General features: G+C 56.9%; 1 protein-coding gene across 7 annotated transcripts in view; it reads left to right on the top strand.

Annotated features, from left to right (window-relative positions):
- Foxp4 (forkhead box P4) overlaps positions 1-22891 on the top strand; it is a 51568-nt gene extending 28677 nt beyond the window's left edge. For 2 of the 7 annotated variants that reach the window (XM_078020040.1, XM_078020041.1), the window contains exons 3-17: positions 2740-2835; positions 9301-9423; positions 9972-10058; positions 11475-11622; positions 11713-11926; positions 12159-12263; positions 12886-12973; positions 14002-14085; positions 14192-14396; positions 14492-14568; positions 15195-15296; positions 18599-18720; positions 20259-20325; positions 20816-20985; positions 21176-22891. In XM_078020040.1, the coding sequence (XP_077876166.1) occupies positions 2740-2835; positions 9301-9423; positions 9972-10058; positions 11475-11622; positions 11713-11926; positions 12159-12263; positions 12886-12973; positions 14002-14085; positions 14192-14396; positions 14492-14568; positions 15195-15296; positions 18599-18720; positions 20259-20325; positions 20816-20985; positions 21176-21323 (1836 nt within the window). In that variant the 3' untranslated portion in view covers positions 21324-22891. The remainder of the gene's footprint in view (positions 1-2739; positions 2836-9300; positions 9424-9971; positions 10059-11474; positions 11623-11712; positions 11927-12158; positions 12264-12885; positions 12974-14001; positions 14086-14191; positions 14397-14491; positions 14569-15194; positions 15297-18598; positions 18721-20258; positions 20326-20815; positions 20986-21175) is intronic. The other 5 variants (XM_078020042.1, XM_078020044.1, XM_078020043.1 and 2 more) reach the window with 5 other exon arrangements.
- Positions 22892-26712: the final 3821 nt, after the last annotated feature.

The raw sequence follows: 26712 nt of genomic DNA, 5'->3' as shown, positions 1-26712 counted from the left end.
GGCCCTGGTCTTCTCTAGTCTCCTGCTGCTACCAGCACTGCTCAGCTGCTCTGCCTGCCTGGGAGTTGTCCCAATACCCCCTCTTCCCCCCATTGCTCACCTCTGTGGGATGTGGCCTTGTAATGGGAGCACCTCCTTGTCTACTTGGTGAGCTGGCACTTCCATTGGCCCTGCCTCCTCTGGGAGGTCTCCCCAGCAGAGGAGGCCCTTCCCAGGGCCTGGTGTGGAACTCGGCACCCCTCAGGCTGCCCACCTTACTGGTCTGCAGAGACCTCATCACAGCACTGGAGGACTTGGGGACCAACCGCGTACCTTGTTTCTGTGTGTCTCCCATCTGACCTGGCCCCTGGGAACTTCATAAGTGAGATGTGAATGAAGGAGGGCGGAATGGGAGAAGGAACAGACAGCCATGGCCTGGCCTAGGTGTTTACCTGGCTCTTTTCATTGGGCCCAGGGGAGGGCAAGGTGGGAGGGGGTGGAACCTGTCGCAGGGAGGCCTGTCACAGGGAGGGAGGCCTCACAGGAATGAGATTTCAAGGCCCTATCATTTTTTTCTTGTAAATCTTGTAATTTCATGCTCCAGGGGGTCAGTGAGGAGTGAATGCAACTCTCCTGACCACTCCCCCGCCCCAGGAAACCGAGTGGGGCTCTCCCCCACAATGTCCCCCATAAACCCTCCCCTACTGTCCCCCACCCTCACACAGGGATCTGGGGTGCTTCATCTTCCAGCCCTGACCAGTGCCCCCTTTGGATCAACTGGGCTGGCAGGTTCCCCTCCCACTGCCTTGCCCTCTAGCCTCTGACCCCTATGCCCCCTCCATGCTAACTCCACCTTTAGATGACAAAGGACATTTGTCATTAGACCTGGAGGAAGTCAGTAAAAGCCAGGGGCTCTTTCCTGATGACCACCTGGCCACCTCCTTGCCTCTCTGCACCCCACCAGGCAAAGGCGCCCACTTCCGGCGGGCTCCAAGAGCCTTTAGACCTGTCAGATTTCTGTTTTTCTGAAGTGAACCTTGAGGAGGAGCAGCCTCTTTGTGGAAGCCCAGGAGTTTCTCTGGGTGTGGGGTCCCAGGAGGGGCCAGGGGGCAGCCCAGGGTCTGGAGACTGCTGAGGAACACATATGTTTCCCATGTAGATGCGAGGGTGCATTGAGGGACCATCCTCAGGCAAACTCAACCAGAGCCCCCTGGAGGCGGGCTGTGGATGTGGGGAGGGAAGGGCCAAGATGGGTGTGTCTGCTGCTGGGCACACAGCTGGGTTGGTGGGGTATGAGGGTGGACCACACATCCACTGGAAAGGCTTTGCTGTGAAGGTGACTGGGGGGGGTGTCGGTGAATGGCAGTGCACGTGAGGGGAAGCACTTGTGTGGACACAGATGTGAGAGTGAGCCGCGGGCAGGCGGGCAGGCATGGTTCCTTTAAGTGTGTGGCGCCAGGCTGTGCTGGGGAAGGCAGGTAGAGCGAAGCTAAGAGCAGCCAGGAGGGAAGGCTGGACACCTCCCGAATGCCAAGAATGCCAACAAGGTGCCAGGCGCTGCTCCCTTAATCCCCCTGACTCAGAGGTAGCTAGTGTCCCAGTTTTGCAGATAAGGAGATGGAAGTGCAGAGAGACAGAATGACCTGCCTAAGGTCACAGCTGGTAAGTGGTACCGTTGGGATTCCAGCCCAGGTCTGCCTCATGCCAAAGCCTGCGGGCCTCAGGGGCCTGGACACTGCCCTGGCTCCTGAGCAGGTCTTCGAGGAACCTGGAGGGTGATAAGGACAAGCCCCCACACACCCCCAGATGGAGGTGTAGAGGGCGTGGCTGACCTCACAGAGAATTTCCAGGGCCTCCTAACCCTCGCTCTCCTGCTAGAATCCTCACTGCTCGGCTCTCAGGACCCTGACTCCCTGATGTCATGCTAACCTGCTGTAGCTGCTTCTCCCACAAACTCCATACACTTTCCACTCTGAGGACCCTCTGGCCCCTGCACCATGGCCCTCAAGCCCAGACCACTCGTGCATCTCTGCTGATCATTCAGATGTAGCCTTCAAGACTCCATCTCATTCTCCCAGTGCAAGGCTTCGTACCCACTCTCCCTGGATTCAGCAAGCCACACAGTGCCCAGACCCTGTGCCCTTGACCGCTAGGCTCTGTCTTCATCCCCTCACTTGTGTGTTCTCACTCCATAGTGACTGCTGCCTTAATACCCAAACTGATCCCTCCCCCTAATGTGTCAGATGGCCTTGGAACCAGGCTCCTGGGTTTACTCCTGTTTCTGATACCTCCAAGCTATGGTCTTGGTCATGTTATTTAACCTCCCAGAGACTCAGTTTCCCCATCTGCAAAATGGGCCTGACAATCCCCACTTCACAGCCTTATGAAGGAAGATTCAGATCCTGCCTATAATGTATTTGACACATGGCAGATGCCACTCAACCAAAAGTGCCTGTTGTTAATGCCCTGAGCCCACCCCCTGCACTTTTCCCTGGAGTCCTTTTTGACCACTGACCCTTCCATTTGCTGTCCCCATTGAGTCCTAACAGAATCTCACTGGTCCCAGGTCCCGTTTTTCTAATGCTATGATTCCTATAATGACTGTCCTCAACCCAAGTCTGGAAGTTGATGCCCCCCCCCACCTCTCACCCTGGGCCTTCTGCCTCCCCTCGGGCTCCTTCCCTTAACTCTCCCTGCGCTGACCCGCCCGCCTGCCCTGCTGTTGCTGGAGTGTGCAGCTGACTCAGCCCTGTCTTGCAGGCTCTTCAGGTGGCCCGGCAGTTCCTGCTGCAGCAGGCCTCTGGCCTGAGCTCCCCTGGGAACAATGACAGCAAACAGTCTGCCTCTGCTGTGCAGGTGAGGGGGGCACCAGCTGGCGCAGGGCTGGGGTGGGGGTGGGGCCAGGCTGAGGGTGGTCCTGGCACTGAGGGAGGTCAAGGACCCCATGGAGAACTGCTCTTGCCAGTCCCCCCAGTGCCAAAAAAATGGGCAACTTTCCAGAAGGAAATAGAGTCACCACAGGGGTGGAGCCAAGACACTTCCACTTTGTCCCCAGTGCCACCTGATCACCCAGGCCTTACTTTGTCTCTTTCCCTGGGCGCCTGCGCCTGTCTGCCGTCCTCTCTGCCTCCGTACCTCTCTGGCTGGGTTCCCCTTTCCTGCTTCTTCCCCTCAGGGTCTCTCGGTCCTCAGGTTTCTCTGTCCCTGTGGGTCACTCTGTCTTCCCTCCCTGTCCCACCCGTGGGTCTGGCTGCCTCCTGCGTCTCCCTTGCAGGGTCAGTGGGTCTCCCCTCCTCTCCTTTCCCCCTCATCTCTCACCCATGGACTCTCCACAGGTCTCCCCATGTTTCCTGTCTCTTGACGTCTCTTGTCTCTTTTGTTTTCCTTTGCACAATCTGCCCTTTTTTCCCCTCTCCCTCCCCCCCAGCTTGCCGGCCCATCTGGCTGGCTGGCTGGCTGGGGGAGGGGGGATCTGGGGGCCGTGGAGCCAGGCCTTCTGTTTACTTTTTGTGTCACAAAGAACTTCGGAGACTCGTCTGAGTCCTGGATGGGTCACCACTCGGGCAGCACTCCCTCCCCTCCCCCAGCAGCAGGGGCTGGGGACTGGGGAGAGGATTAAGCTGGGTTTTGAAAGGAAGTTTATCTAAGGGAGGAAGGGTGAGCGTGATGCCCAGCCAAGCCAAGCGGATCCGGACCGCATGCTCTGGAGTCGGGGTGGGGGAGTTAGAGGGGTGGGGCGTGATGCTCTGTGAGGTACCCAGTACTGGCCTTGGTCCTGGGGGAGATTCCAGTGCTCCAGCAAAGTATCTGGGTTTATACAAAACAGTATGATTAGGAACTGCTTTGGAGAAGCTCAAAGTGCTGGACAGCTGAGCAGCTAAAGCAGTCCGCAGCCTCTTTGAATAATCTGGAACCTTGGAGACAGCCCTCACTGAAGAGGGGTTGGGAAAGTGGGGGGTGAGGACAGAGTCTGGAAGAGCAGCAAAGGGGAAGAGACTTCTCATACGGAGAAGGTCCTCACACCCAGGGGGTGTCAGGACTGGGGGACCCCCGTCTATACTTCCTGCGTCGGCAGTGATCTTCAGGCTGCTCTTCCGAATCCTCCCCACCCTTGAATCCTCCCCACCCTTAGGACCTCCTTCCTCCAGCAGGGAGAGGTGGGCTGTGGAGCAGGAGTGTTCCCCAAGCCAGCAGGGGGCCTGCAGACCTAAAGCAAGAGGGAATGGGCTTGGTGGTGAAGGGACTGGAGTCAGACATCAGGAAGAGCTTCCCATTTGGGTTTGGGGTAGATCTGAAATAACTGAGAGGGAGGGAGGCTATGGAATATTCCTCAGAAGACTCTTCCCCCTGTAAAGTGAGAGCAGCCTGGAGTTTTTGGGCTCAGATAGACATAAAATGGTCCTTTTCTGGGACTGTTTCTCTTGCCTCCTTACCTCCTATTAATCGATTCATTCCTTGATTCAACAGCTACTCAGTACTCCCAACAACTGTCATTTATAGAGTACTTTACATGAGGAAGATAACCAAGCAATTGACAAGTATTGTGTCATTTTTTTTCTCACCTCTTATGGGACAGGTGATGTTATTAGGACCACCTTGCTGATGAGGAAGCCGAGGCCCATAAACACTAAGTAACTTGGGCAAAATCACACCATTAAGAATGGGCAGAGGGGGCTGGGGTTGTGGCTTAGAGGTAGAGCGCTTGCCTAGCATGCATGAGTCATGGGGTTCGATCCTCAGCACCATGTAAAAATAAAATAAAAATATTGTGTCCATCCATAACTAAAAAATAAAAGTATTTAAAAAAAAAAAAAAAAGGATTGGGCAGAGCCTGGACTTGAGCTCAGAAAACTCACCCCGGGACTCATCCTTTCAATCCTCACACTGTGATGCCGCCTCATGCTTAGCCTGAGTCCAGAAGCCGGGGCCAGTGGTTTTCTAGGACCCAGGGAGGTGGCTGTCCTTGGCACTGTGTTTCCCCTTGAGCATCTTCTGCTGAGCTCTCTCTCTAACTCTGAGTACCTTCCTTGCCTCCATCCCCACCCTGAGTTCACAGTCTCCAAGGAGGTGGGGTCTCTGTCCCCCAGTAGGGTCCAGGGATTAGAAGTGGCTTTTCTGTGAGCTGCAGGCTGGTGGGGAGAGGGTGGAGTGAGGCTGTGCTCCTCCTGTGAGCGGAAAAGTCCATGTTGAAGATTTGACACTTGAGTGAAGTGGGTCATGAGGGAGGTTGATGGTGGCCCCTTTCCCAGGCTCCTCAGGCTGCTGTTCTGCCCCCCAGCGGGTTGCCTGCCCACTCCCCTCCCAGCCAGGTTCACCACTTACGCCTAGAGCCAAGTACAGAGGAGCCACCACATTAGGGCTCCACTGCAACCTAGGGAAGATGCCTGGGATGGCCAGGCAAGGACCCCAGGCAGGGAGACGTGGACCACAGAGCAGTGCAGGAGCTGGGAGGCGGGGGTGGGGATGGCTGTGGCCAGGACCAGGTCCTTGGCTTTGTCTGCTCCCCGTCTGGCATTTCTGGAGGTTCTTCTGGTTTGGTTTGGTTTTTGTTTTCTTTTTGGTACCAAGGATTGAACCCAGGGGCACTTGACCACTGAGCTACATCCCCAGCCCTCTTTATTTTCTATTTTGAGACCGGGTCTTGGTAAGTTGGTAAGGCTGGCCTCAAACTTGGCATCCTTCAGTCTCAGCCTCCTGACTAACTGGGCTTACAAGCGTGTGCGTGGAAGTTCTCTTAATATCCCATGACTATCTTGTGCTGCTCCTGCACAGAATAAGGCTAAGGGCTGGTTATTTGGAAGGGAGCTAACCCACTCCGTGCCCCAACCTGCCCTCTGCATTGCTCCTCACTCACCTAGGGTCCCACACTGAAGATGTAGAGTTTGGATCTTTCACTCTAGCACCAAATTGCAGCCACCCCAACTGTCAGCCCCTAGAGAAGCTTCCTGTCAGGCACTGTCCCTGATCCTTCTGGTCAGGTGATCTTTATCTTGTGTTCATGGGCTGGGGCTTGAGGGGTGCTGAGGGGTGGGGCTGGATCAGCTGCCAGCATCAGGCCGCTCCCCCTGCCAGGGCTTCAGTGAGCATTTAGCTGCCCTGGCCACTCTCCAGACGAGGACTTGCAGGCCATGCTGAACAAATGCCTATCCCGACCCAACCCAGCCTAGGAGGCCTGTGGGGATGCCAGGGGAGCTCCAGCTCGAATCTCAGAATCCCAAGGGGCAGGTGGGAGGTAGATGGGTTCTGCCATCCTACTGACACTTCTTGGATCCATTGGGCCACCTGGGACGAGTACACACAAGCCAGCCCATCCAGCTCTGCAGAGCGGCCCATGGCCTGTGCAGGCGGCCGCTCAGCCAATTGGCAGGAATGGCAGGGGCCAGGGAGGCCGTCCAGGGCATCTCTCCCATTCTCCCGCCTCCAAGTAGGAAAGCCCCAGGGAAAAAGGTCACATCCTTTCCTGCGTGCTACTGTCAGTGACTCACAGTCCTGGTACCCGGAAAGATCCTGTGGGTGTGTCTGGCCTCAGTCTCTCTTGCTGTGGAACATGTCCGTCTCCTCTAGCTTGCTTCTTTACGTGATGAGCTGTGGTCTTCCGTGACCCTTCCAATGCAGTGTCCTTCACTCCCCGCTTCTATATCCCTTCGGGAGCAGGACAGGTTGCTTTGCCTCTCTAGGCCAAGGACGATGGTGCCCTCCTCACAGGGCTGCTGTGGAGAGTCATGGAGATGAGACATGAAGAGTTTAGCCAAGTGCCTGGCACCTGCTCAGTCACCAGTGTCCTCTTGTGCAGCTGTGGGGCTGGGAGGGCAGGAACTCTAAATCCCAATAAGCAAATAGGGAAACTGAGGCTGGGTGACTTCAAAGAACAGGAAATAGCAGGGACAAGAGCCTAGGTAACTGGACTCCGATATTCAGGGCTGGGAGCTCACCACTACATAATGCCTCTCTTTGCTGGATGTCCCTGTGGGAAGAGGAAAGAAAGGACAGCCTGTGATACCTACTCAGCATTGGACACTGCCAGCCTGGGCTTTGCGACCCAGTCTTTGATAGCAAAACCCAAGTTCTCTGAGCAGCCACCCACAGACGCAGCATCTGGTTCTGTAAGGGGGACCCCAACCCTAGGTCCCCTTGTGTGTGGGTCATGACACCCCAGCACCCTGGCTTTCCAGAGAGTTCTTCTGGAATGCAGCTACAAAAAGGGCAGCTCACCTTTGGGATCTCGGCCATAGTGACCCTTTCTGCCCAGGAGGGTCCAGGCCTGCTCTGGAAAACTGGAATCCACACAGACGTGGACTAGAATTCCTACCCTGCCACTTAAGGCCACCAGATCTCTCTGATCTCCTTGAAGGTAGAAGTGGGGTTTAAAAACAAACCAAAAAAGCTCACACGGGCTCATGTGCATATGCCTGCTGCCTTAGTGGCCCCTGGGGGCCTCACACACATGGTACATCCACGTCTAAAAACAAGGTCAGGTTGTTACCTGTCCCAGGGGCTTTGGACAGGGGTGGACTGCGGTACAGGAGTGACGCCCAGGTAAGGGCCAAGCCGCTAGTTATGGGATACATAAGAGTTGGGGGCAGTGGCACCTCCCTGCTTGCCCCTGAGCCTGGGGATTCCTTGATCCATGGCTTAAGGGGTGGCTGGGTGCTGAGTTGTGGCCCTGTCAGGGATTGGGAAGGGAAGCAGCTCCTCCTTCCCCACCCCACAGGTGGGGCTGAGGCTGGGGAGGGGTGTCCCCTGGGGAACTCACCTGTCCCGCTCAGAACAAGTCCTTGCATGCTACTCCTCCCTGACTGGGCTGGCCCACACCTTTCCCTCCAGCCCCAGGCCTTCAGAGGGGCCTCTAGTCTGCTGGGAAAGGCATTTCAGCTCAGAGGAGCAAACACTTAGTGCCTACTGTGTGCCAGGCCCTCTGCCAGGGGTTGGGGGTGCTGTGCACACAGGGTTCAGAGGAGTGGGGGTGGCAGCCCCTCAGAAGACCTGCCCTGCTAAAATGGGGTCAGGCTGACACTGTGGCACAAGCCGGTAATCCCACCTACTTGGGAGGCTGAGGCAGAAGGATCACAAGTTCCAGACCAGCCTCAGCAATTCAGTGAGATCCATCTCAAAATCAAAAAATAAAAAGAGCTGGTAGTGAAGCACTCCTGGGCGCAGTCCCCAGTACCACAGAGGGAAAAAAGAAAAGAAAGAAATTATTTTTAAAAAATAAAAGGGCTAGGGGTTATTGCATAGTGATAAGAGAACCCTTGGATTCAATCCCTAGTACTTTCCCCCCCATCCCCCCACCCCCCAAAAAAATAAAGAAAGAAAGAAAAAGAAAAGAAACCAAAACAACCCCAAAACCTAGTGTGTTGGGACAGTGTAGTGGCTTGGACCTGTCTGGCCACAACTGCACAAGCCTGGGGGTTTCAGAGGCTGGGAATAGTAGTACCATTGCCTCTCCCTGAGCCTTCTCCCTGAGCCTTCTCTCTGCAGAAGGGTCCTCTGAGCCCCCTGGGGCAGAAGGCAGAAAGCTGCTCTGCTTCGGGAGTCCGGGGTGCTCCAGGTAGGAGTCAGTTTTTGTAGTCCATCCCAGAGTTTTATGTTTGAGGAAACTGACATCTGAGTGGGCGAGTGACTTGCTTGAGGCTGCACAGCAAGTTCAGCCCAGAGCTGGGAGTAGAAGCCTGCCACCCTAATTCTGTGCCTGCTGTTCTTTCCCTGGCATGCACACTTATAAGGACAGCACCAACAGAGCTCACTTTGCCTAAGGTCTGAGCCACTGTATGTGCTATCTAGAGAGTCGTGCTAGAGTGCGTGACATGTTTGTGAGCAGGCCGAAGTTCAGATGGGCCAGTTTTTTAATAATTCCAATGGCTGCAGGCTGCCCACCAGCCAGGCTTGTCTTGGCTAGTGGTCTCAGAAAAGACTGCGCAAGAGCTGGGGATGTGGAGTGGTGCTCCTTCTCTCCTTGGGTAAAAGCCCCCCCAAAGCATGGCTTCCCCTGACCAATGTCACTGGGGTCTAGTCTTCCTGCACCAAGGACAGCACATCCTGCAGTAATAGGCAACCCGTCTGTAGTAATAGGCAACCCATATAAACACTTGCTGTATGCCAGGCTCTGTCCTCGGATTAATTAATCTTCATGGTGACCTTATGAGGCAATCACTATTACTATTTCCATTTTAGACACAAGAAACACAGAGATCAGGACGGTTAGTCACTTGTCCTATTAGACACAGTCAGTAGGCAGCCAGGCCAAAATCCGAGCCCAGCTACTCTGCCACACTATGGGGGGACTCTGGGTGCTGCCTCTACCTAACAGGGTAAATCCCACAGGTGCCCGTGTCAGTGGCTATGATGTCGCCGCAGATGCTCACCCCCCAGCAGATGCAGCAGATCCTGTCACCCCCACAGCTGCAGGCCTTGCTCCAGCAGCAGCAGGCCCTCATGCTCCAGCAGGTGAGTCTGGCCCCAGGGCAGTGGCCCCTGCCTTCCCTGGCCTGGCCTTTGGCCTCGCACCTCCCTCCCTGTTTGCTACCAGCCTCATTGAGGGCCCAAGCCATGGCAGAAACCAGAGAGACTGCTCAGGCTGGCCTGGCCTGCACTCCTCCAGGGCAGTAGGGAGAGGCCAAAGGTCCAATCTCAGCAGCCCCTCACCCCACTCCACCCCATACTCCTTTCCTGTATTCTGGCCCCACTTCTATCTTTGGAACTCTAGGAAGGGACAAAGTACTGGAACATCCTGGGCTCCTGTCCCTATGGCCTGTTCAGGAGATCCAACAAGAGGTTGGGAGGGTTCACAACTGTGGGATACCCTCCCCTCCCTCTCTATTCCCTCCCTACCCAATTCCTGCTCCATTATCCTCAAGGCTGACTGGAGAGAACAGATCTCTCCCCACCAGGTTGTGTTTCCATGAGACCTCCGCCCCTGCCTCGCCTGCAGGAGCCCAGGCTGGGGTTGCCGGTAGCAGCCCCTGCTAGATCACCATCCCTTTGTTCCCCACCAGCTGCAGGAATATTACAAGAAGCAGCAAGAGCAGCTGCACCTTCAGCTCCTCACCCAGCAGCAGGCTGGGAAGCAGCAGCCCAAAGAGGTGAGAAGCTGCAGCAGGGCCCCTGCCCAAGGCACTGGATGCCCCCGTAGGAATCCCCATCCTGGCACCTACAACCTAGCTCTCCTCTGCCCAGAGTCTGACAGTCTAAAAGTGGTCAGGAGAGAATCCCTTTGCAGGAATAGAAAAATTTGGGAAAAAGTTGGGAAGAGTCAATGTAATAGGGGTCAAGGCAAGGGCAGTCCACTCGCAAGCCCCCACCCCGTCCCCCTTCACTCCCTCCTATGTCATGTGTTGTCTGGGCCACAGTGTAGGTTGCATCCTGTCACTGATGTGTCTTATTGTCCAGCTGTATCGTGGTCATGCCATCTTCCTGGCTACTTGTCTCTCGGTGCTTCTGTCCCTCAGCAATGCACCTCCCCCCACTCAGCCTATCCCAACTTCTGCCCTTTCTAATAATGCCTTGCCCGTCTGTGCCACAGTGCCTCCTGAGCTTCTGTGTCCAATCCCCCCTGTCCACGACCTGTGCCTCCCTCCTGCTGGCCAAACCACAGCCCAGGTTCACAGCAGCCTCTTCCCAGCAGGCTTCCCTGATGATGTCCAGGCAGTCTCCAAATCCTGTGGGCCCTTCTGGGTCTTGTAACGCTGCCTGTCTGCCCTTAAACCTCTGGGCTGGACTGATCCTCTTGTCTCCTGACTGAATAGCCAGCCCCCCACCCTACCTCCCCCAGGGCAGGGAGGCAGGCAGAGAATCTAGCCTCCAAAACACCCAGGACACGCTTGGCTCTGAGGGCTCAGAAGGCTTGCTGACAGCCTGACTTGTCAGTGCCTGTGTGAAAACTAAAGCAGGGGGTGGGGGTGGGGGTGGGGGTGGGGTGGGAAGGGGGTGTGCTGCCTGTGCTGCCCGGGAGGCTCAGTATGCGCCTACCAGGGCCAGCTCCTGCCAATTGAGTCCCATTGGACTACTAGATTCTCTGTGTCTAAAAAGCAAGACAGGGCTGGATCTGCATGTGGGGAGACAATCCCTTCCCGCAGCCCCCCCCACCCCCGCCCCACACACATGTGGGAAGGGTGCCCTCCAGGCAGGAGTGGCCCCCACATCTGACCGGCTCATCTATCTTGGTGACGAGGGCCCCCGCCCCCAGGCACACAGCTGCGGGACTGAGCCAACAGCTGAGGAAGGAGGGGAAGGAGGGAGGATGTCTTGCTGCGTGTCTGGGTCTGGCTGTGTGTTTGCGCGCCTGCGTGCGTGCGTGCGTGCATGCGTGCGTGTGTTTACCGCGAGGAGGCATGCAGCCCTATGGAAGCTGGGCCGGGAGCAGAGACGCTGCAGACGCCACCACGACAGCTCCAGGGGCTGACAGGCCCTGGGAGGGGGTGGCTGCAGGGTGGGGGCCAGACGGCACCCCTGAGGCCGCTGGCAACCCTCTCTGCCCGCCCCCTCGGGCACCCTCCCAGGCCCTGGGGAACAAGCAGCTGGCCTTCCAGCAGCAGCTCCTGCAGATGCAACAGTTGCAGCAGCAGCACCTGCTCAACCTGCAGAGGCAGGGACTGGTCAGCCTGCAGCCCAGCCAAGCCTCGGGGCCCCTCCAGACCCTCCCCCAAGGTGAGTGCCCCCCAGCCCCTCAGATTTCCCTGGATCCGGGGGCCACGCATGCGCCTGGGGCCCGGCCAGCCTCCCCTGTCTCTCCCACAGCAGCGGTGTGCCCGTCGGACCTGCCCCAGCTGTGGAAGGGTGAGAGTGCCCCAGGGCAGCCTGCTGAGGACAGTGTCAAGCAGGAGGGGCTGGACCTCACTGGCACGGCTGCCACCGCTACCTCGTTCGCTGCCCCCCCCAAGGTCTCCCCCCCACTCTCTCACCACCCTCTGCCCAATGGACAGCCCACTGTGCTCACATCTCGGAGAGACAGGTAGGGGGGCTGGGCCCTCAGGGCAGTATGTTGAGGGCTGGGGAGGGAGGGCTTGGGACTCCGGGACCCAGGAGTTCACCTCCATCCCAGGGCATAAGAGACGGTGTAAGACCCCTGGGAAACCTGTAGCTGGGACAGAAACGTCACCAGCAGGGGAGCTGGTGCTGAGCTGGGCCCAGGGCTGCTGGGGTCTTTAGAGTCTCCAACCACCACCTCCCTCCTGCCCTCCCAGCTCCTCCCATGAGGAAACCCCCGGCTCCCACCCCCTCTACGGACACGGAGAGTGCAAGTGGCCAGGCTGTGAGACCCTGTGTGAAGACCTGGGCCAGTTTATCAAGTAGGTGGTATACTCACAGGGCCCCTCGCCCTCTACCACAGAGCTCACCCCTTCTGGGGCCTCTGGTCACCAGCTGTCCTATGTCCTCACTCCAGGGGAGCCCAGGTTCTCTCCCCCTGCCGTCTACCCTTCGCCACCCCCACCCATCAGTATTCCCCGGCTTGCAGCCTCGACACCCCCTCCCTGGAGCACTCTGAGGGCATTTCCCTAGCCACCACCCTCCCCACAGCCTGGACAGTGATGACCTGAGACGGGCTGGGGACAGGCAGGGAGGGAGGTGGACAGGCGGCTGGCAGCAGGCCGCCAGCTGCCACAGCCGTGCCAGGCTCTGTCACTGACTGATTAACTCCGCATCAGGGTCAAACAAATTGTTTTCACGCTTCGTCAGAGGTTTACTTAATTAGTTCATTTGCAATTAGATCTCTCTGTAGAGGGGGTTTTAGCAAAGACATCAAAGAAGGCTGAGGAGAAGGCTGCTTCCGTTGCCCCCTTTTCCCACCCTTTCTTTGTATCTCTTGGTCTGTCTGCTCTTCGGGCCTTGGTGGGAGGGGTTGGAGGATGACTTAGGAGGTGGGTGACAGCAGGGCCAATTCTTTCTTCTCTGCCCCTCCTCCCCTTGAAGACACCTCAACACAGAGCATGCCCTGGATGACCGGAGCACGGCCCAGTGCCGGGTGCAGATGCAGGTGGTGCAGCAGCTGGAGATCCAGGTGTGGCCCGTGGGATGTGGGAGGGCCCCTGCTCGAAGCACCTTCCAGGAGAGGTCTCTAGTCTCATGGTCAAAGCCATAATCTTATGCTTTCTAGGTCCTAATTAACTATGGTGAGAATGAGGACAGCTGGATTCTGAGGGGTGAACTAGAGTTGTAGGCATCTCTGCTGGGAGGTGCAGAGAGACTCTCGCTACATAAAAATAAAAATGACACGAACAGCTAGCACATCAGGCACCTGCTTTGTGCTGTACTACCTGCCTTATCTAAGTAGCTCAAGGAGTCCTCCCAGCAACCTGTGAGGCGGGTACCTTGATTCTCCCCATGCCACACAGCACGCAGACATAAAAGAACCAAAGTCACTTGCTGGTGATCACTCGGCTGCTGAGGGACAGGGCCGGGTCTAGAACCCAGGCAGTATGGCCCCTGCATTGAAGCTCTGGAACACAATCCTTAAGAGGTGACTCTGGACAGACCATCAATTAACCAATCCATATTTACCCATCTCCCTCTGACTCCTAACAGAGCGCCCTGCCTGAAGAGGATAGTCATGAAAGATCCATTGAATTTATGAATGGGGTGAATGAACCATTCATCCATCCCTGCATCTCCATTCAGTACGCAAAGGCCCTCACACATAGGTGCCACCACACTAGGCACTTGGGTGCTATTCAGCCACAGACTCTGAGTGCTGGTTTGAAGAAGGCACCCCCCCCCCCCATGTGTAGGGGTGGTGCTGAGCTCTGGCTTGGGACACACAGGGCAGACTCTGATGGCCATGGGCCAGAGGAGAAAGGGAAAGGCTTCACAGAGCTGGCAGCCTCTAGTCCTGGCCTCTGAGGTTGTGAAGGGTCCAGAGGAGCAGAGATTTGCTGAGGCTTCTGGGAGCGGGGTTCAGGGAGCCCGGAAGCTGGTGTGTGGAGGCCAGTTGGGGGGAATAATGGACTCTTTGAGGAGTCTGGCGGAAGGTGGGATGGGGAGGAGGAAAAGGAGCCCACTGCCTCCTGCTTACCTCCAGCTTCTCCACAGCTCGCCAAGGAGAGCGAACGGCTGCAGGCCATGATGGCCCACCTGCACATGCGGCCCTCCGAGCCCAAGCCTTTCAGCCAGCCAGTGAGTGACTCTCCTGTCCCTCCAGCCTCCCCAAGTCCCACCACAGGCCCATGGGCCCTCAGGACCCCTCGGGTGCTGGTTCTCAGCCCCTCCCCGTTGCTCACAGCTGAACCCGGTCCCCGGCTCCTCCTCATTCTCCAAGGTGACCGTCTCCGCAGACCCGTTCCCAGATGGTCTCGTGCACCCCCCCACCTCGGCAGCCGCCCCTGTCACACCCTTGAGGCCCCCTGGACTGGGCTCTGCCTCTCTGCACAGCGGGGGTCCAGCCCGCAGGAGAAGCAGTGACAAATTCTGCTCTCCCATCTCCTCAGGTGAGGGCAGGTGGGGCTGTGGGGCCACTGCTGGGTGGGACGGTGTCCCTGGAGGGTCCTCTGTGGCTACCTCATCCTCTGCCTGTCTCCCCCAGAGCTGGCCCAGAATCACGAGTTCTACAAGAACGCCGACGTCAGGCCCCCCTTCACCTACGCCTCCCTCATCCGCCAGGTGAGCATGGGAGCAGAGGTAAGGCTGGGGAGCTCCCTACAGCCCACCCCTGGACCCCAGCCTCTGGGGGTTCCTGGGCCAACCTCCCCTCACCTGTGTCTTCCCTTGCTGTGTGACCTCCTGCAGCTGCAGTGCAGCCATCCTGCAGCCTGCGTGGGTGGTTCTGTCTTGTGTGTGGCTTCTGTTCCCTCCCTGTGTCCGACCCCGTGGTGTCTTCAGTGTTCACACAGCCTTCACCCTCACACACAGCACATCTCTCAGGCACTCCCCTCAGGCACGCGCAGCCTCGCATATGTTCTCACATAGTCCTGTGCTCAGGGTGCCCTGTGCCCAAATCGGGGAATTCCAAACAGCCCCCACCCCATGGCCGTGGCTCCCATGCACAGTGCTTTCCAGGAAGCCACACGCCCTCAGAAGAAGCTCCTGTTTCCCCACACAAACGCTAGCCCCTAGAGTCTGGGCTCTGGTCAGCCTTGCTGGGCCATGCCCAGCCTTACCCGTGTGGGCTGCAGCAGGCCTCCTCCACTCAGAGGCGAGTTAGGGCCCAGGGAGAAGGGAGAAGGCACAGAGCTGTGTCCCTCCAAGGCCCAGACTGAGGGTTCCCTTGGCCCTTTCCTTGTCCACAGGCCATTCTGGAAACCCCCGACAGGCAGCTGACCCTGAACGAGATCTACAACTGGTTCACCAGGATGTTCGCCTATTTCCGAAGGAACACTGCCACCTGGAAGGTGAGGCATGCCCCTGCCACCTGCCCGCCCCTGGGCTCCAATCATCCTTGGACATCATCCCACAGAGCCCAAGGTTGCCTGGCAGTTAGTCCCCTCAACAATTAGTTCTGCTGAATTGGCCCAGCAGGGCACAGGCATCGCCATAGGCCCTCACCCCACCCCAGCAAGGGCTGTGAATTCCTCCATCACTGTGTTCTCTGGGCCCCTTCCTTCCAGCCCCGTGCTACCTCCCTTTGGGAAGAATCCTTCCCGTGATCTCCCATGGGCCCCAAAGACTCCAGCCCCGTGAGGTCGGGCCTCAGGGGTTGGTGATTCCCAAACTTGGTATTGAGAGGATCTGGATATCCTGGGATGACCACCTGTCCTGAAGGCAGCATCAATGGAGTAGGGGGGCCTGGACACAGTGTGGACCAGGGCCCATGGACCATATACTTGGGCACAGACAGGTGCTCACACGCCCCCGTCACTGCTGCCAGTGGCGGGAGATAATTGTCTATATCCAATTAGTCACTTCAATGCCTTCAGCTAGAGAGTTTTCCTGGGGGACCAGAGGAAGGCAAGAGGGGGACCCTAGAAAAATGGGACACAAAGATGAGGGTTAGGGCGCTAATGCATTTATTTATTTGCTAAAATAAGGTGTGTGTGCATGCATGTGTGCCTGTGTGTGTGTGTGCTCAGGCAGCACAGTGGGAAGGTGACATCTAAACTGGGATGGCGCAGAGGGAAGGAGGAGGAAGTCTTGGCCCCTGTGGGAAGGTTGGAGGGGGTCCATATCGCAGAACCTTAATTGGATCCCTGGTTCTTGAGTCCCCCTGCTGGCCAGTGCAGAAACTGCACTTCAACAGGCTACCTCCCCCAATGTCACCAGGTTTCAACAAGTGTTTTGGGAGACCTCCCTCCCTACCAGCAGCCCAGCTGGGTGGGGTCTGCACCAACAGGCTTCTCTGAGTGCAGCGTTTGTAGCCCCATGCCTAACTCCCAAAGCTTGGAAGAGAGGCTGTGAGGCAGGGCAGCTGTTCTGATTGGCTATGAGTGATATCATTTCCTGCCAACCACAGATCTGCCCTCTTTCCAGCATGGCCTTCTTGGGACTACCTGGTCCAGTCTCCAACCTCTGGGCCAGATCAGATACCAGGTTCTAAAAAGTGATAGAGTCCAATACCAATGAAAAGGATCGTTACAATTATTATCTAATGTTCACTTTAATATTACATACTAATCCTTTGCCCTTAGGAGTAGCAACACAGAGCCTCATTTCCATAAGACCGCAACCCCCTGAGGATGGTGTACTAATCACCCCTCCCCTTATCTCTCTCACCTGCCCTACTTCACTGCAATTTTCTACTTCTGGCTTCTGTGGCCATTAAGAGGAACTGTCTTCCTCTTCACTACTCAGTGACCATCCTGAAGCCACCCATCCCTCATATTTCAAACTGAACACCTTGGACTGGTTATGCAGCCTGGTCCTCACCTCCATCTCCCACACCTAGCTGGGGTCCCAGTATGAGGCCAGCTGGGCCTGGGGAAAGTAAATGGCTGAGTGAGTGACCTCCCCAATTGGCAGTGCTTTGCTGTGCCGCCTTCACCACTGGGGGGCACTGCATGGCCTGTGCCTTCTGTACAGCAGAGCAGAATCCATGTCAGCTCAGGTCCACTTTGACCTTCGGGGTTTTTATCCTAAGCCAAGCTTCATTCATGTTACTTGGGAAATATGTCCTGTTTACCCTCAACTCTCTTTCTCTTCCATTTCTACTTCTACCTGTTTATCTGCCCCTTTAGGTCCTTCCTTTTCCTCCCCTAAATGATTTTGACTTCCTTCTTTCCCTCTTCCTTTGCCTCCCTGGCCCCCACCTTGAGATGCTATCTACTTCAGACTAGGGCAGAAGGGTTGGGAGCCGGTGTGGGCCAGGCCAGCTGCTGTTCCTACAGGGACAGAGCCACCATCTGCCAGGCTGATGGTCCTCGCTGGCCCTCCCCATGTCCATCCCCTCCCAGGGCCCATGTTGTGGGCCCATCCTTTTGTTTACGCAGCCCCCGCCAGACCCCTTAAATTGCCGTTAATGTTTCAGCGTAACGAATTAGTCTCTCATCACGAATCAGGCTTCGAAATGAGGGAAAAAAGCCCCGGTGAGGCCATCCTCGGAAATTGGGGTCATTCTCATTTGCAAAGCGGAGGATCGGAGCCCCGTAATGCGGGCAAATTTATTCCGAGGCAGGAGCCCCGGCGTGATTAGGCCCTTTGTAATTATCGCTCCAAGAGATTCCACTCCAGCCGCCCGCCTCCCTCGTGGATTAGCAAGCGAGTCGGAAAAATACACAGGATTTAATTAGAGGCAAATTAAAATTGGTAATGAAATCGGGCCAGTTGCAAGTGGCAAGAGTTGGAAGGGAGAGAGGGAGAGGGGGTCTCCAGGGGCTCGGGCTGCCCGCCCTGCCCGCTTTCTTCCCCGTTTAGAAATGTAAAGAGGAGACAGGAATGGGGTGAGGCGGGGGAGGTGGAGGAGGACAGGTAACAGGGACAGGGACGCAGAAAGGGATGGTGATGGCTAGGGACGACCAGTGGGGCACTGAAAGCTGAGCAGAGAGCACAGGGACAGGATTGAGGGACGTGGGTGCCAGGCAGTGGGTGAATGGGGCCCTAGCCCACACTGGGCGGGCGTTGGGCCTAGCACCCCATCCTTACCAAGTGTCCTACAAACCGGGTGACCTCAATTCCTGAAGCTATCCTGCCGGGAGGAGTTAGAGTGACAGGGCGACTTCCCCGCTCTCCGTTCCTTCCTGCCTTAGGCACACTCACACCCTCCTTCCTCCTGGCTTCTTTATTTCCACAAGCGTGGATCAGGCCTCTGCCATGTGCCTCATGCTCTCAACAAATAAGTCACAGTCCCCAGACTCCCAGGCTCCGTGAGGGCAGCAGTGAGGGTTCATGAGTTATTGCCCAAACTTGTAAAGGCTGCGTGTAGTTGTGCATGGGCCCGAGCAGATCACACTCATCAGAAACCGGGAGTAACGGCTCCCTGTCTCTGGTGGGTGATGATGGCAAGATGAATTATTGATACCTAGACATCATGTAGTTGACAGATGGGATTTTCCTAAGCGTGGCAGGGAGAGGAGGAAGGTACTGAAAGGCTGTGGTGAGCAAGCTGGGAGCCCACCCCTGCCCGGCCCTCCCCCTCCCTGTCCCTGACTTGGGACAGGTGACTATTGTGTTTGGGGTGTGGGACTGGACCAGGTGCCTGTGCTCACCTGAGCAGAGGAGAGCCCAGCGGCTGCCTCTGAGCCCCTCCTCACTGCACCCCCAGAATGCCGTGCGCCACAACCTCAGCCTGCACAAGTGCTTTGTCCGTGTGGAGAATGTCAAGGGCGCTGTGTGGACCGTGGACGAGCGGGAGTATCAGAAGCGGAGACCACCAAAGATGACAGGGTATGTGGGCCACACCTGGCCTGGGTATGAGCTAGGTCTCTGCAAGACTCTCCAGGGGACCTGTGCCCCAAATGCCTCCCAGCTCCGGGAGTCAGGAAGAGCGAAGGCATGTAGGAGCCCAGTGCTAGGACAGGGACAGCTGGAGTCAGAAGGTGGGCATTTACATGGTTTTCTATCCCCAGTTCTGACTGAGGGGAGTTAAGAGGACCCGTATCAGAGACAAAGCCCCACGGTAGTCATAGCCAGAGCTGGGTCATGGGCATCTCGCAGCCGGCGGGTCAAGGGTGAGGGGGCTGCTGTCCCCAGGACCTGCTCCCCTACTCCTCATAGGATGAGCCGATCTCTGAGACCCCTGGGCCTGCCTCTTTATTTGATGGGGAGGAAGGGGAAGAAGGCAGAGAGCGCAGAGGGCTGGCAGGAGGCGCACAGCACTGTGAATGGAACTCACTTGTCCCCTCATGGCACCTTTCTCCCGACCCCCAGCATCCCCACCTTGCCTGTGTGTCCTGGCCAGAGGCCTCGGGTCAGGAGAGTGAGACCTGAAGCAAGTTAGAAGGATCCCTCTGTAGTTCCCCTTCCCCTGGAGGATTCCTTCTCCCCAGGCAGCTGTGTGTCACCCAGGAGAAGCTGTCTCCCCCACACCAGTCTCCATGCTGGTTACTGTCATGTATCATTACAACTTGGAATCAGAAGAGCTGGGTTCAGGGCCTGGCACGGTGGTGCACACTTGTAATCCCAGCAGCTCGAGAGGCTAAGGCAGGATGTTTGTGAGTTCAAAGCCAGCCTCAGCAACTTAGTGAGGCCCTGTGCAACTCAGCAAGACCCTATCTCTAAGTAAAATACAAAAAAGGGCTGGGGATATGGCTCGTGGTTAAGCACACTCAGGGTTCAGCCCTCAGTACCAAAAGAAAGACCTGGGTTCAAATTGCACCTTTGTATCTCATCAGCTGTGTGACCTTGGGCCAGTTTTTTGACTTCTCTAAGAGGTTCTGTAAATGGGGTCATCATGGTGGTAACGAAGCAGCCTTGAACCATTGCTTTCTCCCAACACCTTCTGGTATTTAAATATATATATCCTTTTGTGTGGAGTCCCCAGGGACAAGCTGAGCAAATGGCTTATTGCATAGTCCCAGAGTTCAGGATGGCAAGAAAGTGGATTTTGCAGACATGGAACTGTGACACTCTGGAAGATACAGCTCAGGCTTTAACACACATGAGAAAATCCAAGCCAGAGAGAAAAAAAGGCTGAGGTGGCCTGATGTGAAGACAGACATTGGGAGGGCTTCTGCCTCCCACCTGACAGTTCTGAGACTCTGGCCAGGTCCCAGTGCCCCTGTGAGGTTTAAGCACCCTCCCCTAGGCAGGGCCATAACTGCCCCGGGGCCAGGTGAGTTTCGGAACTATGATTAGAACACAGGAGGCTGGGCAGACAGGCTGATCCCACTCTGGCCTCCCAGGGTAATGGAGGGACCCGCCCTTGGGATGGGTAGAGTACATGAGGATGAGGGGTGAGCCAGACTCTGCCTTCTCTCCCCCAGGAGCCCCACCCTGGTGAAGAACATGATCTCCGGCCTCAGCTACGGAGCACTTAATGCCAGCTACCAGGTGACTGGGCCATTCCAGCCCACCCAGCTCCCTTCTCCAGGACCCTGGGCTCAGCGTGGGAAGACCCCCTGCCCTCCCTGCAAAGGGCCCATGGGAGGAGGGGTGGATGGGAAAGATGAAGACCACTGCCCCACTCCCACCCAGGGCCCAGCTTCACCTCAGGTTTCAGGGCTGGTTTGGGACCATGTGGGGCAGAGAGCAGGAGGACTGGGATGACCAGTGATATCCCTTCCCCAGCCTGTCAGTCTGGGGGTCCCCTCTCCCCTGATTGTGAGGGTGAGCCAGGCCTGGTTCTCAGAAAAGCTGGGAATTCGGCAGAGCTCTGAACTTGGGATGGCTCTGTGTTCCAAAGCCCTGGGGTCAGGCCCTGGGGTTGCCGAGGTAGACCCCCCCAGGGGCCACCCGCAGACTGCCCCACACGGGAGGCTCCCCGGGGTGGGGAGGACTGGTTCCCTGAGCCCGCTCACAGGCTCGATCCTGTGTGTTCCAGGCTGCCCTGGCCGAGAGCAGCTTCCCCCTCCTCAACAGCCCTGGAATGCTGAACCCCGGCTCTGCCAGCAGCCTCCTGCCCCTCAGCCATGATGACGTGGGCGCCCCCGTGGAGCCGCTGCCCAGCAATGGTAGCAGCAGCCCCCCTCGCCTCTCCCCACCCCAGTACAGGTGAGCACACAGTGCAGACCCCTGCCTCTTTTCTCTGCAGAGAACCATGGGGGACATCAGACCTCAGGGATAATGGGCGTGGGGAGGACGCTAGGGGCACCCCCGTGCCCCATGTTTGGATGAATGCGGAAGGCACACAGATGAGGGATGAGGGGAAGGCCCGGGTCCACCTCACCTCTTCTGCCCCTAGCCACCAAGTGCAGGTGAAGGAGGAGCCGGCTGAGGCGGAGGAAGACAGGCGGCCTGGGCCCCCACTGGGTCCCCCCAACCCCAGCACTGTGGGGCCTCCGGAAGACAGGGACCTGGAGGAGGAGCTGCCCGGAGAGGAGCTGTCCTAAGGCCTGGAGGGGCAGGCAGGGCAGCAGGAGATTGCTCCGCCCAGTACCCCGGCCCACCTACCCCCACTCCATGCCCCTCCAACCTGAAGGCACTTCCAGGACTCAGATGGGGAGGCCTGGGCCAGCACCTCCCACTGCGACCTGACTGACAAACGCTTGGGGGCAGGAACGGTCCCGCCCCCAAGGGGACACCGAACTGAACCCCTGGTCTGGGACCGGCAAAGGACACGGAGGGCCCAGACCCCTCTCAGACCCTCCCCTACATCTGACACCACCTCCCCCAACCACCACCAGCAGCAGGGCCCTCCTCCCCCACCAGCTCCCCCTACAGGGCCCTCGGCGCCATGGAGACCCGCAGGCGGGGCTAAGCCACCTCTCCGGCCCTGGCCCACACCTGGCTGATGCCAGGTTTCTGGCCAGAGGCCCCTCCCCACGTTGTGCTTCCTTCCACCTTCTTTTCCGTACTGTGAAGAAACAACTCTCCAGCTCCAGCTCCTAGCCCTGCCCTGGCCCTGGTGGGGGAACGAAGTTTCCCACCATCCCCAAGAAATCAGCCCTTGGGCTGTTGGGGGAGACCAGTGTGTACCCTGTGGGGGTCTGTGCCAGCGGGGCCACCCGGCTCCAGCCCTCCCCCAACCTGAGACCAGGTCCAGGCTGACGGGCCTCCTGCCACACTTTGGCTGGGTGCCCCTCCAGTGCCCCGCACCAGGGAGCACGGATGTGCCCACTCTTGCAGGTGGAGCCCAGACGGCCCTGAGGCCCGGGCTGGGGCCAGACAGTGCCCACTGCTGGGAAGCATGGGTCGCGCTGTGGGTGAGGCCGGCCCCAGCCTCCCCTCCACGCCTGGGGTCCCGCTGCAGTCTTCACCTACCCTCAGCACCCCTTCCCCACCCCCCCAGTTAAACGGATGACCAAAGACCTTTCTTATGCCGGAAGCAAAAACCAAAACTTTTTGTTGGCTTTTTCCTTTGTCGCCTCCCGACACCCCACTCTCCCAGCTCCCACCCTGGCCCCAGGCTGGAAGCCCTCCCTTCACTTAAGTTATTGTTTTAAACCAAAGTTTACAGTGTCTGTTGGTGGCAAGACCCTCTCCCTCCACCCCTGCCCCGAGGACCCTGGGACCCCGAGAGGGCCCTCTGGCCTCCCCTCTGCCCTTGCCCTACCTGGAGGAAGGAGAGAAGGCAGAGGGGAGTGGGTGGGCTCGAGTCCTGGTCCCCAAACCTGGGCTGCTTCCTGGGGGCTCTCCAGACCCCTCTCTAGGACCAAGTCCCCCGTCACGCTGGGAGTGTGGATTCCAGCAAAAAAGCTGGAAAAGTGAGACTCTCCACAGACCCCCTATGGGGGACCCCAACCTAAGGCCAAGGACAGGGTGTGTCGAGTGCTCAGAACACCCTGGCCAGGCCCCTTTGCTGAGAAAACTCCTTGGATGTTTCCCAAGAGACCCCAACATACCCCATCACAAGCCACCCCTCCTGAGAGGCAGGGGCCCTCCGCCCCTTCCCCCATGTGTCCCCACCTGTGTTCCGTGTGACCAGCACAGAAATATTAAACGTCCTCTATTCACTGGGCCCTGTGCGTGTCATCGAGGGGAGAGTGGGAAGGGGTGTCCAGCCGGAAGGCTGCCGTGGGAGGATGGCACAGTGGGGCCCCTGCCAAGGTGGCTTCTGCAGGTGCAGCACTGGGCATGCCGGGCACCAGGCCTTGTGCCCCACATTTGTGGACCAGGGTGTCTGGTTCCTCCACACCTAAGTCAGGCCTGCACCGCCCCGTTTTGTCCCTGAGTCCCAGCCCCCTTTCCCCAGTTCTTCCACAGGCTTGAAATCCAAGTTTCTGCTTCCCGTCTTCAGCCAGGGACTTGGTCTGTTCCTGGGGTGAGCGGAGTGGGGGTGGCTGCAGGGCTCTTTTCCCCTGGCCTCCACTCCTGCAGGTATCCCCTCCCCATGCCTTGGGTCCCTTCAGGGCTCACAGTCCATGTGTCTGTGGGGCCACCTGGATAGGCTCATGCACTGTGGGGTGGCATCCTGACACCTGTGACGGGGCTCCAGGGGGATGCACGCACACCCATGCAGGACGCTGGTGACCACAGTACTGGTGTTTGGAAAAGGAGCTATTCAAACCCACCCAGAGGGACCCTGGACAGCCAGGAGAGGTAAAGGAGAGAGGAGGTAGTTCAAGCTGGCACACCAGGCGGGTGACACCTCTCTCAGCCCCATTGTCCCTGCCCAGGTCTCATTTCATGTCAAAGCCTAGTTCCTCCCACCTTCTCAGACACCAGTGCCCCTTCCCAAGCCGTCCCTCCTCAGGCTGGGTGGGTCCCTCCAGTCCCCAGGGCCCCAGAAGGAGGTGTATGGGGGAGGTTGTTGAGAAAGCAGTAGAACTGGGATCCATTACCCTTCCCCCAGATTTCTCCCAAACTCCTGGAACTTTCCAGAAGCTACATTTAAGGAGAAGGTGGGGCAGGAAAGGGGGTAGGACCAGAGGTGGGGTCTCCTGGCTTCTGTACTGCTCAGGGCTGCCTGTGTCCTCTACCATCGTCATTTCCTCCTGTCTGGCTCCCTGGGCTGCCTCCTCCCCACCCTAGTGAACTCCTGCTCCCTCATCTGTACCTTGAGAGGGGCTGGGTGGGGGGCGGGGGGGTGCTCAGCTTGGAGTCTCGGAGTTTCCCTGCCCTCTGCCCGCAGTCTGTCCCGGGCAGTACTGCTGTGTATTGTAATCTGCCCTCCTGGTCCTCCCTGGAGACCACAGGGCCCTGCACAGTAGAATTTAGCTGTGTGTAGTCCGTGGACAAGGCATTCTCTAATGCAATAAAACAATTACCCTTGACTTTGCTGCAGCCACTTCCCCTCCCCCTCCCAGCTGAGACCCACTGGGCACCTCTGGCTCCAAAAGCCACAGAGGATCCAGGGGTGTTGACTGCCAAGCACCCAAATAACTCCCTTACCCTGCCCCTGGAAGCAGAGTCTGTTCTACAGGCTGGTCCCAGGGGACTTCTTCCTACTCCAGACTCCAGAAGAGGTGGCACCCAACCTCACTGGCAGGACAGTTCCCCCAGCAGAGCTTCAGTTTCAACCACAGTCTTTTCCTTTTATCCTTTCAACAGAACTATAGTAAAAGTCTGGTCAGTTCACCCCTGTGGGAGGTGAGGCCAAGAACTATCTCAGGCACTGGCAGAGAAAACGGTCTTACAACATAAGAAACAGGCTGGCGCACACCTGTAATCCTGGTGACTTGGGAGGCTGAGGCCGGAGGATCCCAAGTTCAAGGCCAGCCTCAGCAAATCAGTGAGATCCTGTCTTTAAATTAAAAAAGAAAGAAAGAAAAAGCTGAAGTGTGGCTCAGTGGTAGAGCATTTGTCCAGGATAAGTCAGCCCTGGATTCAATTCCTAGTAAGTGGGTGGGGTGAGGGAGGAAGAAAGAAACAGGAAGCTAGACTCTAGCACACACCTGTAATCCCAGAAATTTGGGAGACTGAAACAGGAGGATCACAAGTTCAAAGCCAGCCTCAGCAACTTACTGAGATCTTGTTTGGAAATAAAAAAGAATAAAATAAAATAAAAAGGACTGGGGATGTAGCTCAGTGGTTAATCCCAGGTACAAAAAAGAAAAAATAAAGAAAAGGAAAGAAAGAAAGACAATAAATGAGAGAAACAGGAGATTGCCAGACCTGGTGTCCTATCCCTGTAAACTCAGCTAATCAGGAAACCAAGGCAGGAAGATTGCAAGCAAGTTCAAGGCCATCCTAGGTAAGTTAGTGAGACTCTGTCTCAAAATAAAAAATAAAAAGGGCTGGGGATGTAGCTCCATGGTAGAGTATCCTGGGTTCAATCCCTAGTTCCACAAAAACTATTCATTACATTTTAAAAATAAGAAAAAGGAAATGAGAGGCTGCCCTGGATCGTGGCCTTCAGGGTGCATGGAGCTTATAGACTCAATAACTAATTTTCCTACTGATCTGACAGACCCCCACATGTGGCAGCACTCCCCCCGTGCACACACACCCCATTTTTACCTTCTAAATAGGGATCAACTCCTCTGCCTGCCCCTCAATCACACTTTGTTCTCAGGAAGTCCTGCATGCTGTCTAGCTTCTCTCCTTACCAAATCTTGAGGGCAATTGTTAACTGTGGCTTGTGTCTTATCCTCTAAAGGGGGAGCTATATTTGGAATATGTTCTTAGGCTGGAGAGAGAGAGAGAGAGAGAGCTGGACATTTTAAGGGTAGGTCAATACCCCGCTGGGCTCTGCGCAGATAGATCTCTCCCTTGCAGTCAAGGCTCTTCGCAGTCCACCCTTGCCAAAGGCCTTTTGCCAATGGCCAGCAGAGGGCGCTTTAGACAAAGCGGACCTGCTCCTCGGGACGAACTTGCGCTCAACATCCTGGGAGAACTCCCGCCCGTGCCTTGGCCTAAGGCTGAAAAGGGTTGGTTTTGCTGTTTGAATGTTCCAGACCCTTCCAATTGTGACCTGTGAAACATCTTAAATAGAAATGGGAGAATACAAGAGGGAGGAAGAGAGGGAGTGGACACGAAGAGATCTCTGGAAACTAGCACAATGAAGGATTCCAATATTTTTGATAGCAGCAATAAATATTAACACTTAATGAGCTCTTCTTATATGCCCAACACTCCTCCAGAAGGCTTGTATTTCATTTACTACAACAGCAACTCTGAGTTAGATACCATGATTATCCCCATTTTACAGATGAGGAAACTGAGACAGGAAGTCAAAGAGGGTAACAGGTAAAGCATTAAGAATGAGGAATCCGGTTTGCAGTGGGACAGGTAAGAGGGAAGCTCGGGGCTCTGTGGCTTAGTCCCAGCTTCCGAGTGACCCTCCACATCCACTGCTTCTAGAAATTCAGCCCTGGCTTCCGAGTTCCCCGGTCTCTGTTCTTCTCTAGGTAGCACGGGGTTCATTTGGGCTTGGAATAATCACCAAAGCACAGAATGAACCGGAGAAAGAGACCAAAACACCCTAGAAAATAATCACACAGGGCCCTTGGGATGGAACGGGGAGCCAGGCCAGCCAAGACAGAGAGGCCCTTGTCCAAGGTGGGAATTCACTAGGACCACCCCCCACACTCACGCCCACACGGGCACACTCCTGAGCACGCTGGTGACACACCCAGGCCACTACTCAGGTGAATTTATGCCAAGAGGCCCCTCCCATCTGTAGCCATCTTCAGGTGATGGATCTGTGGACAGCCTGGGGGTCCACGCGCCTCACAGAGATCACAGTGACACCCGTCACGCAGGCCCTGGGACCCCTCCACTGCCTGTAGTTTTCCATCTCCGACCAAAAGTTCAGAAAAACAGCCCCCGCCAAGGAGGCGGCCAGGCCCACAGGCCCTCTGTCCTGCCAGGTGGACCGTGGAGGGCTGGCCACCTTCA

The sequence above is a fragment of the Ictidomys tridecemlineatus genome, chromosome 8 (genome assembly GCF_052094955.1).
Source record: "Ictidomys tridecemlineatus isolate mIctTri1 chromosome 8, mIctTri1.hap1, whole genome shotgun sequence".
Taxonomy (NCBI): domain Eukaryota; kingdom Metazoa; phylum Chordata; class Mammalia; order Rodentia; family Sciuridae; genus Ictidomys; species Ictidomys tridecemlineatus.
Note: the sequence above shows the minus strand (reverse complement) of the source record. Positions and strands in the feature narration are given on the sequence as shown.